We start from the raw sequence: 17,573 nt of genomic DNA, 5'->3' as shown, positions 1-17,573 counted from the left end.
TCTGGCTCAGTTCTTGGAAACCCTTCATCTGATGCCCACCAATAAATCTCTCCGCATCGACGAGCTGACCATGGAGTTCTACTGTGCATTCTGGGATGTCTTTGGCCAGGACCTCACCATCATTTTGGCCGAGTCCTTCAGGATCAGGGTTCTCCTCCTGTCATGCTCGTGGCCTGTGCTTGATCTGCTACCCAAGACGGGATCTCCATGACCTTCGGAATTGGTGCCCTATCTTGTTCCTTATCACGGACTACAAAGTCGTAGTGAAGGCCATCTCAGTGCAGCAGGGATCTGTGTTGGCAAATGTGGTCAATCCTGACTGGACCTACAGCGTCCCAAGCTGTATCATCTTTGATAATCTTTATTTGGTCTGGGACCTCCTCAAACTTAGGTGTAGAGATGATCTGTCATTTGCCTGCCTATTCCTGGACCAGGAGCAGGCATTCAACAGGGTTGATAATGGTTATCTCCTGGGCACTTTGTGGGCTTTCGGCTTCAGGCTCCAGTTCATGGAATTTCTCCAGTTATTGCATGCTTCCATGGAGTGTTTGGTCTAGCTCAACTGGACCCTCACTGAAACTGTGATCTTCAGTCGATGGGTGCGTCAAGGCTGTCTGCTGTCAGGCCAGCTGTACTATGGCCATCGAGTCCTTCCTCCATCATCTCTGCAGGAGGTTAATGGGGTTGATGCTCCATGAGCCAGACTTGCAGGTGGTCCTGTCAGTGTATGCCAATTTTGTGCTCTTTGTGGTCCCATACACGGGTGACCTAGTGCAAGTGGAGGCCTACCAAGCTGTTTACTTGTTGGTCTCCTCTGTCTGGGTCAACTGGGTGAAGAGATATTGTTACAGTTACAGTAAAATTGCCCCTTATGGGTTTTTTTTGGGGGGGGGAAGCACCAGCATTGTATATTGCTAATGCTTTTAAATGCATTGGAAAGGATTTTGGGAAGGATTGAAGGTGTAAGTGTAACGTAAAAAAAATAATTGCAGATTGCAAGAGGCCGAAGGGGGAGGAAGGGAAAAAGGGATGGGTTAACTTGACAATTTAGCTAGACTTGAAGATAAGGAGCAAAACTGCCGCCCAAGGCCAATGCACACGAACAGACTCTCTAATGCCAAAAAGCCGGAAGCTTGTATCTCAACCCTGACCAGCCATTAACAAAAAAACAAACAAACACTGATATAACGCTGTCCTCGGGAGCCAAAAAATCTTACCGTGTTATAGGTGAAACCACATTATATCGAACCTGCTTTGATCCACTGGAGTGCACAGCCCCGCCCTGCCTCCCCGGAGCGCTGCTTTACTGCATTATATCCGAATTTATGTTATATCAGGTCATGTTATATCGAGGTAGAGGTGTATATATATTCCTGGCAAATCAGGCTAAAACCTCTTTAAAAAAAATCATGTGCTCCAAAACATGGTAAAAAAAAAAATAAAATAACCTTAAAGCAGGGCAAAGCACCCGCAAATCATAATAGTTGCAAATCACTAATTAAAAGTCTGAGACAGAAATTGGGCTTTGCCACTAGACAGGTGGCAGCCATTAGAGTGGGTGAAGGGGGAGCAGGTCGTATGTATGGCACCCCCAACTATAAAGAAGAAGAGCACCACGTGGGGTAATTACAAAAAGGAAAATGACCAGGAGGGGTGGGAGCAAGTTAAGGAGCCCACCCTCCTTGCTAAATTGGTAGTGGAACAAAGCCTGTGCCCATGGAAAGGGATGGTTCAATGAGAAAAAAACAGGATTGGGCCCAGACAAGCAGGCAGGCAACAAATAAAAAAATCAAAAACAGGTTAAAAGCCCTAAGGGCATAGTGGCAGGAGTAAGGAAAGTAGTAAGTGCAAACATGGGGAATAGTTGGGGATGGGTGGTGGGTGAGCTCCCTACCACCTGCGCTCCAGGCCATCCAGTGGCACGCAGGTCCGCTTCTCTAACTGGCTGTGTCCCTTTTTACCCTCCATCCCTCTCTGCCAGAGAACTGGCACAATGTGGAGGACAGGGTGGTTGAGCATGGATGGGACAGCTCCGGTGCCTTTTCCTGTGGGAGCGGAGGCTGGTGCTTAATCAGTTAGCCCTGTCCATGCTCCATCACCAGCTCAACCCCCTGAGCCCAGCCCTGGATTCCCTGGCCTACTTTCAGAGGTTAGCTCTGGAGTTCTTTTGGCCAGGACAGCACTGGGTCTCTGCAGGGAGTCTGAGCCTTCCCCTGGAGGAGTGGGGATAGGGCCTGCTCTGCCTCCGCAGTCAGGTCCATGTCCTCTGCCTCCAGGCTCTGCAGAGACTCCCTTACGGTGCAGGTAGTCCAGTGTGGCAGGCATTGGCACACACCTTCCTCCACTGCCTCCGAGGGCTCCAGTACAACTGGCAGCTCTTTTACCTCCATCCGAGGGGTTTTCTGCAGGACCTGCTGGTCTTCTACCAGGGCCTCCTCTAGACCTGGAAGTGTTGGGCTCAGCAAACAGGCCTGAGGCAGCTGCCAAGTGGGAAGATCTCCTCCTATGGCCTCTGCTACATAACCCTGAGCTCAGTGTGCGGGTGGCAGAGTACCCCTCGGTATGCCAGCGGTTGGTCCTGGCAGGTACCACCAGGATCAGAGACCTCCTAGATTATGACCAGAGGGCCTGGGTGGATTCCCTGGTGCTCGGCTGGCACATAAGGTTCTCCACCCCTCGCACCCCTCAGTACATAGTCCTGGAGATGAGAGCAGCCTTATCACCTGCCTCTTAGGCCTTCCTTAAGTGGGTACTGCGGGAGGATACTCCTGCCCATCCCATACCCCTGGCCCTCTGGATTTTGTCATCAGGCCCTTGCCCTGTGACCTCTCCTAGCCCCTCTATCTGTACACACTTGTACTCCACACCTTTTATTTCCTCACCCTTGTGTCCTGCCCTGCTATGAAGTAGAGGGACCTCCTACCATGTGTGAAGGGTTAGGAGCCCCGATGGGCCAGCCTGAAGTCCACCTTGGTCCCGCACTGCACCCCCCAGAGATATTACCTTGTGGCTCCTTCACGGAGCCATGAGCACAGGGGTGTATGTTGCATGGTTCACCCCCATCCCTGACACCTGCCCCTCCTGCGGCATGAGGGAGATCCTGGTGCACATCCATCTTGAGTACACCAGGCTGCAGCCTGTTTTCTGGCTCCTTCAGAACTGTCTTCTTAGGTTCTGGCTGCACTTTCCCCCACACTTCCTGATTTAGGTATACCCTATCTGTGGCCCCAGGAAGTCACAAGACCTCCTTGTCAACCTCCTCTTGGCACTGACCAAGGTGGCCATCTCCCTACCAGGATGCTGGATGGGGAGGTGCTCTGCAACTCTGGGACCCATTTCCACTTCTTCCTTTGATCAGGTATCCAGGCAAAGTTCCTCTGGGCCATGTCTGCTGGCTGCCTGAATGCTTTCGAGGAGGAGTGGACGTTGTGTTGAGTTCTCTGCTCAGCGTTCCCCTCTGGCTCCATGCTTTCGACCCTTTGACCTGAGTCTTGTCCCTGTTGTTCATTATTTGGCTCCTCCCCTTAGGCTGGGAGGGGCCTTTATCTGTGAGTGGGTTTGTGCCCATCCATCTCCAGATTCTCATTAGGTACTCACTTCATGCACTCTGTCACACTTCTCCTTAAGTAACTTAGATGCTGTTGCGTGCCTCCTCTCATCCTGGCCTGAATGTTGAAGGTTAGCAATATCAACACCACTATAGAAGAGAAGGGACAGGTACAGGCTGCGGATAATTGTCTGTCTGTCTGTCTACAAACATATGTGGCACGTGTGTCCCTCTAAGCACTTCCCAATAATTAAAAACTACTAACAATGGACAAATATTTTGTTTTTTTATTTTTGTGATAGTGTTTGGGTGTGATAAGAATTAATCAAGGGAAAGCTAAGTCAAAGAGATGAGTTTTTCATTTTGGTTTGACTGCTGAGAGCTGTGTCACACTTCTTTCTGTGGGCAATGGCCTCCACAGACTTGGTCCATTTCCTATGAAAGATTGGTCTCCTGCATGTTGTGTCCTATCTGATTAGGAGCTATTGGATGAATCACACAGACACTATATAGTTTTAAAGTATGATTGCACAGATCACTGATTTAATCCTGCAGCTCAGAAAATAGAGCATGCAGCTTTTGTGTATGTAGTTAACTGAACTTCCTAGTCAAAACCAAATCCTGGAGTGGACTCAGTTGACCCAGCTGCTATACTCGGTACTCTGAAAGACCAGCACCAATCACAGAATGGATTTTCCATAAACAATACTTCCCTCCTTTCTCCCCCAAACTTTAAATTAAATAATAGTTATTACATTCACCTATTTGAAATTCTTCCAACTTATAAATTAAACACAAAAAGCATAAAATAAATGTCAAAAGTTGGATGATAAATTAACATGTCTGCAGAAACAAAGCCATTTATGTTATATAGTCCTTCAAATGCACTGGAGTTTGATGGCTACTTCTTTTTGGGTAATCATGATTACTTGGTCGAGTAATGTCCCTTCAGGTGCTCTACTGTAGATGAGTTTGCATTCTTGCACCTCTGATCAGAAATTTTAGATAGCAGTGCTCATTTGGCCCACACACGCGCTGTCCCTGATTCATGCCTTACATCAAGGCTGTATAGCATCATACAGGCAAATTGCTCTCAGTTCATTTCAGCCACCCTTGTCCTGAGATGGTGTGATTAGCAGTCCGAATCAAATATCAGTTTGCTTTGTATTTTTATAGTTGATGATAGAGTTTCCATTCTTTGTTTCTAAGTAGAGTTTCCGTTTTCTCCATTCCCCATTTTCTTCTTTTTTCTCTCTTTTTTTTTAATTACTTACACCTTTCTTTTTCTCCCTAATAATGCTGACACCTTCCTTCCCCCACTTACTGGGGAATACCCCCTATCAAGGATTATGTCTGGCTGCCCTGGGTTCAAACACTGCCTCTCCTGCAGAGAGGCAATATCAGTCAGCGATGGATACTTGTTCTATATGCGGTGCCTTGGAGAGGCTCACATTCCGGAGAAGTGCAGCTTCTGCCAAAAAGGTCAGGACAAGGAAGAGCTGCAAGCAAAAAATTTAATTCTTAATGGTAGACAGTTCCCTTAGAACAGCCTCTGATCCAGATCCTGGGTCTCCTTGTGAACTATGGTCAACCCAGAGACCATCAACTTCCAAGGAAGGGGTGCCTAAGAGAAAATCTACTGACTCCCCTCAGAAGGCTTCCAATTAAAGGGCTACAGGCCCCTGATATGAAGGTTTGTTTGGCCAATGGAGCTCCCTGGCAAGATCAGCCACTTCCTCACTGATGGCATTGGCAGCATCGCAGCATGGCATTCATAAGACACCCGAGGAACCATGAGTAGGTACCATCACAAAGCCAAAATACCTATGTGGCACTGGATCAAAAGAGAAAGAGATCGTATCATCTCTACAAAACTGGCAGGCAACAGTACCAAGAGATTCCAGAAAGCCTGGTTCTGGTGCCCATTGCATGGGAGACCTCAGCCTACTCCACCAATTCCCTCGATACCAGTGAGCCTGCAGCAGCAAAACCTAGGAGTACTTACCATCACTGCAGTACCAGAGAAGTTTCATTTCTCCAGGGATCTACAGGTAACTGAGATGCCAGAATCTCTGCTACTCAGTATCGGCTCTCCGATTCCAACTATATCCCAATCACTGGGATCACACTCTGCACTGGGACACTCACCACCAGCTTCCCCGTCAGCCCCACCATTCTCCAGAGAAGAGGCAGACAGTGAGGAGGATGGCAATCCCTCCTTACCTCATACCACAGCTCGTCTAAGCAACATCTGGGCCCATCCAAAGTGCACCCACATTTGGTGTTTCAACCCACCTGGTGAGGACATCCAGGGATGCCACCATCCATGCTATTTCCTCTACTCCAGTGGATATACTAGGATCCTTGGGCAGCTTACAGTCATCATTTATCTAGGGCAGTATTGGGCAACCTGCAGCCCACAGGCCGCATCCGGTTCATCAGGGTAATCCGTTGGTGGGCCGCCAGATAGTGTGTTTACGTTTGCACGGCCGCCCGCAGCTTCCAGTGGCCGCAGTTTGCCGTTCCCGGCCAATGGGAGCTGCAGGAAGCGGTGCGGGCTGCAGGGACGTGCTGTCTGCTGCTTTCTGCAGCTCCCATTAGCCAGGAAATGGACCTGACAGTACTCGACTACATATTCAGTCACTGGGGGACCCTAACAATAGACTTGATTGCTACTTACCTGAACAATGCCTCCATTATTGCTCCAGAAACAGACTGGGGAAACAGTCACTAGGAGAAGCATTCCTCCCCCAATGGAACAGAGAGCTTCGGTATGCGTTTCCTCCATTCCCTCTTCTCATTTCACATAAGCCACCAAACAGTCAACAGATCAGACCTTTTGGTCAACATTGACCTGGGCTGAATAGATGATCCAGAATTGACAAATTTACAACATGGTTGAAATATGGTCTTACCCATAAAAGTGGAAAGTCAGGGTTGGTTCTTATTGTTGGGGTAAAGTCAGCAAGCTTGTATTGCCATTATGCCTTCTGAATTGTAGTTTTTTTCTTCTTAAATAGAGATCTTCAGTTTCTAGAGCTAACAATCCTATATCGTTTGTAAGGAAACAAATCTTAAAAACTGGAAAATATTATAAAAAGTAGTAATACACTGAACTGTGTAGATACTGCTGAAAATATCCAGTCCAAATATTTAGTACCTTAATGATTTCCATATTTGGTATCAAGACCTCATTTTACCAGAGCATATTTGAAATACTTATAACTAGGATATTATGTATATTATGGGGGTGGGGAAATTGGGGAATAGAGAAGAGGGTGAGGTCAGATTTGTAATGCACTAGTTGCATGACATGATGCTATCAAAAGTGACCTTAGAATTTAAAAAAAATCCTGACGGCTACTTAAAATACATAAAAGCTCTGTGACTATATATAAAAGCTTTGAAGGGATTGAAAAATACTATAATGCCAAAATTACCCGCCTTGTCTTCTTTTTATATTTTCCAGCACTTGTAGTTCTTATGCAAGCTCAAGAATTGTAGTGTTGATCTGTCAATAGGTCAGTGATGTACAACAACAATAATGGTGATGTGCTAGGGTTATACTCAGTGTTTGAGACCTTTTGTTTCTGAAAGACATCACAAAAAGCAGCATCTGTCAAGAGTAATGAGGGGTGTAAACAGGAGCAGAGTGACTGGAAATATGCATCTGTTGAAAAAGACAATAATCTAAACACAAATGACCTTCACTTTCAGAATTTTTATAGGAGACTTCAATTTTATGTTGCAAGAGCCTACTGTATATCATCTGTTTTGACAGTTTACTGAATTCCAAGTGTAGATGGTCTCAGGAAACATCACCCTTAAAATATAATATTATTAAGTAGATATCATGTTCTATGATTTCCGATGTGTTGGAAATTGGCTTGTTTATTGAAACTCTAAAACCTTGATAATCTGTAGTAGTTTTAAAAGATAGAAGCAATTGAGCTAGCATACAATACTTCCTGTATAATAGCTAGATGTTATTGTGGCAAAGTGGGAATTTTCTGCAATATTTTTATGAATCATATGTGGGTCTCAGTTTCCCCTATATTATACATGGCATCCACCTAAGGGGAAAGGCAGTGAAGGATGATGTGCTCTCAGGGTAGGCTAAGAGACATAGGTATGTATGTCACCTGGCTGTTGGAGCCCAAAGGAGTAATTGAAAGAGACTGGCTGAGGCTGACCCCATATCGCTGGAGAAACTAAGACAATGGCAAATCCAATCACCAGGACATTGACACCTAGAAACCAATGACCAAAAGGGAGATGTATTTCCTCTCCTCTTAGCACAGAAGATGAGGAAAGATGCCAGTTCGAGAACAAAAGACTAGGAAGGTGTGAGGTGGTGGGTATAAGACGTAACTGCTGGAAGGAGTCTGGGCTCTCATCTGGGAACTGATCAAGGAGGTCAGACTGAGAGAGGCATAGAGCTTGAACAATAGGGTTTATTGCAGCTTCGTTGAGCTGTGGGCTAACCAGAATGGTGTATGCTTTAACTAAGGTTTCCAGGTGTCTAGTTTTCGACCAGAATGCCCAGTCAAAAAGGGACCCTGGTGGCTCCAGTCAGCACCACTGACCGGGATGATAAAAGTCCAGTCAGCAGCACAGGGGGCTAAGGCAGGCTCACTGGCTGCCATGGCTCTGCACGGCTCCTGGAAGCAGTAGCATTTACCCCCTCCGACTCCTACACATAGGAGCAACTAGGGGGCTTTGCACACTGCCCCTGCCCCAAGCGCCGGCTCTGCAGCTCCCATTGACCAGGAACCATGGGAGCTGGGGGCGGTGCCTGTGGATGGGGCAGTGTGCAGAGCCGCCTGTCTGTGCCTCTGCATAGGAGCTGGAGAGGGGACATGCCGCTGCTTCCGGGAGCTGCCTGAGGTAAGCGCTGCCTGAAGCCTGCACCCCTGGCCCCCTACCTGTGCCCCAACCTCTGCCCCAGCCATTATCCCACTCCCACCCTCTGAACTCCTCAGTCCTAGCCTGGAGCACCCTTCCACACCCCAAACCCCTCATTCCCAGCTCCACCCTAGAGCGCACACCCCCATCCAGAACCCTCACCCACTTTGAACCACAACCCTCAATCCCAGCTCAAAGTCCCCTCCTTCAACCCAAGCCCCTCATCCCTGGACCCACCCCAGAGCCCACACTCCCAGCCGGAGCCCTCATCTCCTCTTTCATCCCAATCCACTGCCTCAGCCCAGAGCCCCCTTCCACACCCTTAATTTCTCATTTCTGACCCTACCATTGAGCCTGCACCCCCCAGCCAGAGCCCTCACCCCCTCCCACACCCTTTGCCCCAGCCCAGTGAAAATGATCGAGTGAGTGAGGGTGGGGAGAGCAAGTGACAGAGGGAGGTGGGATGGATGAGTGGAGGCAGGGCCTGGAGAAGGGGTGGGGCTTCAGGAGAGGGGCGGGGCAGGAGGAGGGCTAGAGTGTTTGATTTTGGACAAATAGAAAGTTGGAAACCCTAGCTTCAACCTCCATTTCTCTATGCTAACCTAAGGACTTCCTATGTTGTGTTCCAGCTGACTAATAAATCCTGCTTCTTTTGACAACACTGTTTGAGTATCACTGTGAATACTTGATGAGGTGCATTGATCACTGAAGAGTATAAAGTCTCTCTCAGGAGTCTGTCTCAGTTGGAATAATTGAGCAGAGCTCACCATCTGAAGCAAGAATGATGAGGCCTGAGGTTCAGTCAAGGAGGCAGTGATGCCTCAAGGCTTACCCTGGAGGAAGACCTTTGGGGGTCACTCACTGAAGGGGTTCCTCCTTGAAATTGTTCCATAGCTTAAGGCATAGCACTGGTTTGTGGATCCGTGATAGTACATAGTTAGATTTTTTGGGCCAGATTTTCAGGTGGCTCAGAATCACTATGGTTCTGTTGATTTTGGTACGGCTGATTTACACTAGTTGAGGATCTGGCCTTTAATCCTTTATAGAAGGAAACTCACATTGACATCCAAGAAATTGTTCCTGACATTGAAAATGGTCTTGGGCAGTTAGACACCCAGTAAAAATAAAAGGAAACACATTTTAATTTTTTCAAGTAAAATGCAAAGAAATAAAAAAATGCAACAAACGATGTTTAAATGAATACAATCATTATTACTGACACAATGTCAAAGAGATGCAAATATACATCTGTGTTATTTTCTGCTTTTAACTTCTTTCTTTTTTCATTTTTATTTTTTTTCCATTTTGTCACAGAAATAGGCCAGTGCCCGACCATAAAATAAGAGTACAAAAGTTATAAGTGTACTCTAAAAATATAGTTCCTAGTAGTTGTATCCTGTATGAACTATGGAACAAATTAATAGAAGGAAACGCTTTCTTATGCAACACATGATTTATATGTGGAACTCGTTACTGTAAGATAATATTGAGGATGATGTCTTTAGCAAGATTTTAAAAACAGTGAACATTTGCGTAAATAATAGGAACACCAATTACATTAGAATAAAAATATGTAAGGGATATTTCTTTTCATAACTGGTCTACTACTGGGTTTCTTAAACCTTTTCTTAAGGCATCTGATACTGTCTGATCTTAGACACAAGATACTACTCTGAAACTAGATCTAAATGGATCACTGATCTGGTCCCATATGGCATTCAAGTTTATTATAAAGCACTTCTGAACTTGATTTAACTATTTTTCCTTCTCTCTCTCTCTCTCACACACACACACACTCACACACACACACATATATATATATATATATATATCTCCTGGCCTCTGATTCCTTCCCCTTTGTGCTTCTTTTCACAGATTTTCCAGGGATTCCCCAAGTAGCATAAAGAGCAGAGCAAAAAGCCCCTGTATATCTTACTGACTCAATTCAGATTCGGCTCTCTGAATTAAAGCAGTTAATGAATAGATATTCTAGATATTAATTTCTTTAATAATTATTAACCTCTGTTAGTGTGTTTCATGCTATACAAATCAGAGCAAGTCACAACCCAGGGCCAGCATCTTGAGACATGCATAACTTTGACTGGATGAGTAGTTCATTGACCATAAGATTTACAATTAGAAGCAATGCACGGTAGTGCAATTCTAAACTATTGTTTATAACAGTGGCATCCTGTATGAGCATAGCAACAAATTTGGTCAATGGAACTGGGCACTTAGGCCTTGTCTACATTGGCAAGTTACTGTGCAGTAAAGCAGCTTTTTACGGTATAACTCCTGAGGTGCACACACTCAGGGCCATCCTTAGGCATATGCAGCATACGCAGCTGCATACGGCACCATGAAATTTGGAGCACCAAATTGCCTGAAATTTCATGGTGCCCTAGGCAGCTGCATGCTGCATATGTGGTAGCACCAACCCCGGTGACCAGCCCTATCCCTCAGCTGGCACCCCCTGCAAGGGGCAGGGCTGTCCCTGGGGGTGTGTGGGGCCCTGGACAACTCCCTCTGCCCTGCCTCTTACTCTTTTCCCTCTGCTCCGCTCCCAGCCCGCCCACATTCCACCTCACCAGCGATGGGAAGCAGAGCACTGTGGCTGGGAGCTGACGGAGTAGAGCGGGCTGGGGCCGGGCTGCTCCGCTTCCTGCTACTACCGGGTGAGTGGGGGATCCCTTCCCCCAAACCCTCTCCCCTGAGGGACATTGCTGGGGCTAGGGTGAGGGAAGCGGAGCAGGCTGTTTCCGGGCCCCCGGTAATCCTCTGGGCCACTCTGGGCCTGTGGGGCCCCCAAAAGTGGCTCCCCACAGCTCCTGCCTCCCAGGCTCTGGGTGGGGAGGCCTGGGGCCCCAGACAGTCCCCCCACGGGGGGGCTGCATAGGACACCCAAATGGCTAGGGACAGCCCTGCACACACTGCCAGACTACTTAGTGTGCAGAACTCCTCAGTTGCAGGATTGCAAAACAACCCCACCTCAACGAGAGTCATAAGCCTTAAAGCGCAGAGGCTCCAGCACTGTATTGGCAGTGTAAACATATTACAGCACAGAAAGCAATCAGTTGGCCACTGGAAGAGTTCCATAATCCTTCAAATGGCTGCTCTGCTCATTGTTTTGAACTCGGCTGCTCTGGAGATATGCTCCCCTCCCCTTTCAAAGCACCATTTCTGACAGCCCTTGCATGCTGTGCTGATCTGCTCCAGGACACAAAGCAAATCATAATGTGGAATGCTCGTGCTGTTGAACACAGAGGCAGGCGTGTGTGTGTGTGAGAGAGAGAGAGAGAGAGAGAGGGAGGGCTGGGGCTGATGTTGGGGTTTCCCCCTCCCCCTGCCCATGTTTTCTGCCACCCCAAACGGCGAAAAAAAAAAAGCCGATCGGCGGCACTTTGGCGGCAGCTCAGTCGTGCCGCTCCATTCTTCGGTGGCAATTCAGCAGTGGATCCTTCACTCCCTCTCTTTCTCTTTGGTGGCAGCTCAAAGAGGAAGAGAGTGTCCCACCCAAAGACCAGGACGGGCCACTCCAATAGCGGATGGAGTACCACCCCTTTGTATTGCCCGCCCCAAACACCTGCTTCCTTAGCTGGTGCCTGGAGCCGGCCCTGTCCCGCCTCAGGACTGTTTGCTTCCTGTTGCTGGCTGAACAGCAAGACACTCTCAGTCCCCCAAAACACACTATCTCCCCTGCCCTCCATACACACATACACTCCCTGTCCCACACTCTGCTCTCCTCTACACTTCAGTAGAAAAGCAGCTGGCAATGTAGTAGGATGCCCCTGGAACAATGGGATTGGGAAACCTGCATCGTGTGACGCTGTGTCTACCCCATGAAGCATTGCAAACCCTTCCCAAAGCACCCTGCGGCCAGCTGCACAGTGGGATAGCAACCACAATGCACTGCTGTCTTTGCCATTGCAAGAACTGCTAATGTGAATGCGCTCCACCGTCACAAGGGGTACAGTGTGGACATGCAACCATGGTTTAATTCCATCTCTTTAATAAAAGTGGTATTACTTGTTGTTCAGAAACTTGCCTGTGTAGACATACCCATAGTTAAAGTTAAGCATATGCATAAGTCTCTGCAGGATAGAATTTCTTATGAGAAGACACAAACCAAAGTACTTAATAATAATAATTAATAATTTCCTTACATTCAGAAAATCTATTTGAAATAATATTTCAGCAGAATAGATCCAAAACTTTCTGGTAGATAAAATCAGATTTTGTGTCACTAAGGTTAATACTGGGTTCTGACTCCTCCCTTAAATCAACATTATTTAAAATCCTGCTATTCAAGAGGCTTGTGTTTCTGATGTGTTAAATAAAATCTGAGTTGATTGGAGTACAGGATTCTGTCCCTACAACATTTGGAATCATACAAGAGAAGGAGGAGTGACTTTGTTTTAAACGATCTAGTTTAAAGATCTCAGATCTGACTAAATTATGCTATATATCTAAGTATACTCAAGTATATTCATATTAATTTTATTGTACAGTGGTTAAAAGTAAAGTAAAATATAGATACTGGACATTTTCTGAAATTTTTTCAACATTTTTTGTAAAGAAATAGAAAAATCTCCACAAATTTATCTTCTATTTCCTTCAATTTATTACTTTACCAGTACGTAAATAGAAAGTATGACTAAATTTCAAGTTAAAAAAGAAGTGGTTAAAAAATGCAAGCAATACCATAGACCTGCACATTTCAATTAGATGTTAGTCTGTTTGTTTCATTTTAACAGCGATCACATGTGGACATCCTGGGAACCCAGCTCATGGAGTAACTAATGGAAGCGAGTTCAATTTGAATGATGTTGTAAACTTTACCTGTGGCACTGGGTATTTACTTCAAGGTGCCGCTCGAGCACAGTGCCGGAGCAATGGACAGTGGAGCAGCCCTTTACCTACTTGCCGAGGTAAGAAATATTTCCATTCAGCATTTCCTGTTTGAGTACTTACTCCAAATAGGATGCTTTCCACTGAATTCATAAGCCTTTGGATCAAGTTCTAAACCTTGAACTTTTAGGGCTTGAGAATCCTCTGCACCTGAGCTCTGCTCTGGCACACTGAAAAAGGGAGGCAGTCAGGGAAGCAATGGTGGCTTCCTGATTCTCAGTCATCGAGCCCCACTTGTCATTAAGGCTCCATTATGTCACTGATCTAAGTCCTAAACAGAGAGAATTCTCCTGAGGCAATATGACTGCTTCTAGCAATATAAAGCGTACTTAGCACTGCATAGATGGTGCAATGTGAACTTGGTGGACCAGAGAATCCAGCCCTACATAGTAATAAACCGTCATAAACAACCTAGATGATTTTAGGTGCACTACACTAATGTTTTTGTAAGGAAAAGTGTACATTACTCTTATTGAAATGTATAGGTCTGCAGATAAATCTTCATGCATCAAAATGAAAATATACTATATTTATTTCCCTAAGATTTATCCATGCTCTAGTAGTATTTGAAAGAGTCCTCCAACTCGGGGGCTGTCCCAAGACTGTGGAATAAATTTTCCCATGAACTAATAATCATTGCAAACCTCATCTCCTTCTGCTCTAAATGCAAGGCACATTTCTTTGACCTTGCGTGTGTGTGTGTGTGTGTGTGTTAGAGAAGACAAGGTCAAAGAAATGTGCTTTGCACTTAGAGCAGAAGATGCTGAGATTTGTAATGATCCTTAGTTCCTAGGAGAATTCATAACACAGTCTTGGGACAGCCCACAAGAAAGCTCTCTCCCACACAGATGAAATTGGCCCTTATTGTAGAGAGGTCCAACGAGCCAGAGGAGCAAAGTTGTTGACTACTGTCTTCTTCCTGGAGTTTTAGTCAATCATTTAGATATCTGTAGCCCAGGCCATGGAGCACCCTTAAGATAAGTACTGAGACCTTTATTCAAAATTATGTGGAAAGCCAGTGTAGAGAGCAGGGAACACATTTGATGTGTTCACGGTATCTTGTGTTGCTAAGGAGATGTTATGCAGTGTTCTGTACCAGCTGGAATATCCCAAGTGCTGAAGGCTTTATGCCCAGGTAAATCTCATTGCTGTATTCCAGCTGAGAAATAACATAGGCAAGAATAATTGAATAGCATTAAGTGACCGCAAATTACACTTGAATGCAGACAGCATGAGTGCTTCTTTGACTATTCCTTTGAAAGTTTTCGGTTCTCTCCCCATTGGTGTGAATCTAAGGGAAAAGTTCTGAAGTGGGGGGTCTTTTTCAATCCTCTGCTCCATCAGCAATAGCAATGATAGAAGCTTCCTATCTGGACTCTAAGTAGGCCAGTTGTAGAATGGTAGGTCAATACTAAAGTAGATAAATTATTTACCTATGCCAGCTAGTATGTTTTACCTGAATATTTTTGGACTGAAAAAAAATAATTGTTGTCGTTATTTAATCATGAAATAAATGTGAATGCTGTTTTTGTCCCTTCCCATAAATCCACATCTTTATAGTGTTGAAACTTATGGCACACACTTATTTCTTTTTACCTTGTGTCTGAGCAGGAATGTTTTGGGGAGACTAAAAATGGGAATACAAAGTCTGTGATAAAGTCAAGTGCAGTTATTGCTGGTTTCATTATCACCACTTGTAGAGGTATATTAAAATCATATATTTATTACAATGATTGTTGCTAAGAATGATAATTAACTGTGGTAATTAGATCATCATATTATTCCAGAGCTGGCAGATGCAATTTCAAGCTCAGTGTGTGAGGAATTAGACTCTTAGCTCTCTATAGAGGGGTAGCAATTCCCCCAGTCACTACTCTCAGAATATATTGAAGTGAGTTAACTAGCATGGCAACATAATTACTGGGACTGAGAAATAGCAATTAGCAAAGAGATTCCTATTTAGGATCAAATGGTGTTTACTTTCTTATATATTGTAATGAATCATTAAATTGTAATTAACACACTAAGAAATCTTTTCCCACCTCTCACACTGAGGGAAAGAAGGACCTTCTAAATAACATTTTCTTTGTCAAATAGCAATTTTAATGAAGATTTTATACATATAATAAGTGCAATGCTAGTTTATATGCCTTGATTGTTAACAGTATATACTCGATGGTTTTCAGGTATTCCACCCCTTGCAATTTCCATAAGCTGAATTGCTCAGATTTTTAAAAAATAAACAAACAAGCAAACACATGGAAGTTAAATGCAAGAAACTGACATAAATGAGAAATGGACTTTGAGGATAAGAAAGAAATCAAGTACTTAAGTCAGAAAATTCCAAATGATATGTTGATCTGATATTATCTCAGTCGTGGTTCACACGTCTATTACTGTTTTCCTTTTTAAATGTGTTACATGACGGAAGTTGAATCTTTATGGGGGTAGCTATATTATTTACAGTTTTTGTATTAGTTTATATGGTTTGAAATCTTGCACAAGTGCCTAGGGTGTCCATAAGGGATGGTAATTATGGCCGCAACTCCTGCCAACATCCACGCTCTTTGGGTTCCCAATTTGATAAAGCAGCCCATTCGTTACCAGGGTGCAAGGGCTGCATTTCTGTCTGGACTTTATGCTGGCTTGATGTGTAACAGTGGGCTTTCATTGTATTTCTCCTTGTTCTCACTTTACTTCATACCTGTATCAAGCACAGACAATGGGCCAAAGGGTATCTTGAAGCTTTTTTTTTCCTATGTACCATCCAAATATATATAGGGAACTTCTTGGGGCTGGGCATATACTCAGCAGACTGGAATGTTCAGAGACTAGAGCAGCCAGCCGCTAAACTCTTATGAGCTTTTGATTTTTCAGAGGCTTATAATTTGGCCAAGTCGGGATGAATTTTCACAGGGAGAGCAAAAGGGAGAGCATCTCCCTTAATCCAGAGCTACTGCCTTGCCAAATTTAATGTCTATGTTCCAGAGCATGACAATACCATAAGAGTTGGATTTTTTTTAACTTAGGCAAACATACTTGTGTTCCCTAACTTAATTTTGGAAATGGCAGAACTATTTATGCTGAAATTGTCACATAATAATATAAATTAGCCTGAGAGAGCAAGCATGGAATTACAGCCAAAACAGCTAAAATTTTGCAGAGTTATAAATAATTAAAATAGTTGCATATACTGGAAAGTGTTAAGAAAACATAACTACTGGAGTTGCTGCTACCTTCGCCTACAGAAAAACATACCCAATACCTACTTTAGTGAGGGGGGGGGAGCTTTGCGGCCCTGATATAAGAAAGAATTCTGATTGAGGCTAATTGAGGGAGGGATAGCTCAGTGGTTTGAGCATTGGCCTGCTAAACCCAGGATTGTGAGTTCAATCCTTGAGGGGACCACTTAGGGATCTAGGGCAAAAATTTGTCCTGCTAGTGAAAGCAGGGGGCTGGACTCAATGACCTTTCAAGGTCCCTTCCAGTTCTAGGAGAATGGTATATCTCCAATTATTACCTATTACATAAGTATGTGCTTAAATCTCATTGAAATCAATGGGATTTAAGAATTTGCTTAAAGTTGAAAACCCATGTAAGTTCTTCGCAGAATAAAGATAGATTAAAGTATGAATTTAAGTGCTTTTGTAAAAGAGGGGTCTTACTATTTTTTATGTATTTTTTGCACTTGTTTGTCAACTCAGCTGAGAGAGTTAATTAGATTCTATTTCTTCTTGTCCATCATCAACAGTATCATTGACTATATTTCATTAAAGGCACTGATATTGCACAGATGCCACAAACTTTGCATGCAGAATCATTTCTAAAGGTGGCAATGTTCAAGAAGAAAGTAACCAAGCTTGATTTTCAAATCCTAGGCTGAGTTTGCAAGGCTGGTAGTTAGAAAAACTGGCAAACTGAACATATTAGATACAGAAACAGAGACACAGTCAACATAGCAACATTTTGCCATTAAAAAAAAAAGATCCTAGTCTGAGTTTACAAGGCTGGTAGTTAGAAAAACTGGCAAACTGAACATATTAGATATAGAAACAGAGACATAGTCAACATAGCAACATGTTGCCATTAAAAAAAAATCTCTTTACAGAGTAAACCACACTTTAAAAAGAGCTACATCATGCTGTTGGCCATTACTATTGGTCTAAAGAATCCTTTGGTGTTATTTAGATGTGTTCCCTAAAATGTAATAACC

General features: G+C 44.4%; 1 protein-coding gene across 1 annotated transcript in view; it reads left to right on the top strand.

The window, feature by feature from the left end:
* The window catches only part of CSMD1 (CUB and Sushi multiple domains 1), a 1,651,174-nt gene that overhangs the window by 1,556,757 nt on the left and 76,844 nt on the right, over positions 1-17,573 (top strand). The window contains exon 55 of the mRNA XM_045010124.1: positions 13,207-13,380. Within this exon, the coding sequence (XP_044866059.1) occupies positions 13,207-13,380 (174 nt within the window). The remainder of the gene's footprint in view (positions 1-13,206; positions 13,381-17,573) is intronic.

This window comes from Mauremys mutica, chromosome 3 (genome assembly GCF_020497125.1).
Source record: "Mauremys mutica isolate MM-2020 ecotype Southern chromosome 3, ASM2049712v1, whole genome shotgun sequence".
Lineage (NCBI taxonomy): Eukaryota > Metazoa > Chordata > Testudines > Geoemydidae > Mauremys > Mauremys mutica.
Note: the sequence above shows the minus strand (reverse complement) of the source record. Positions and strands in the feature narration are given on the sequence as shown.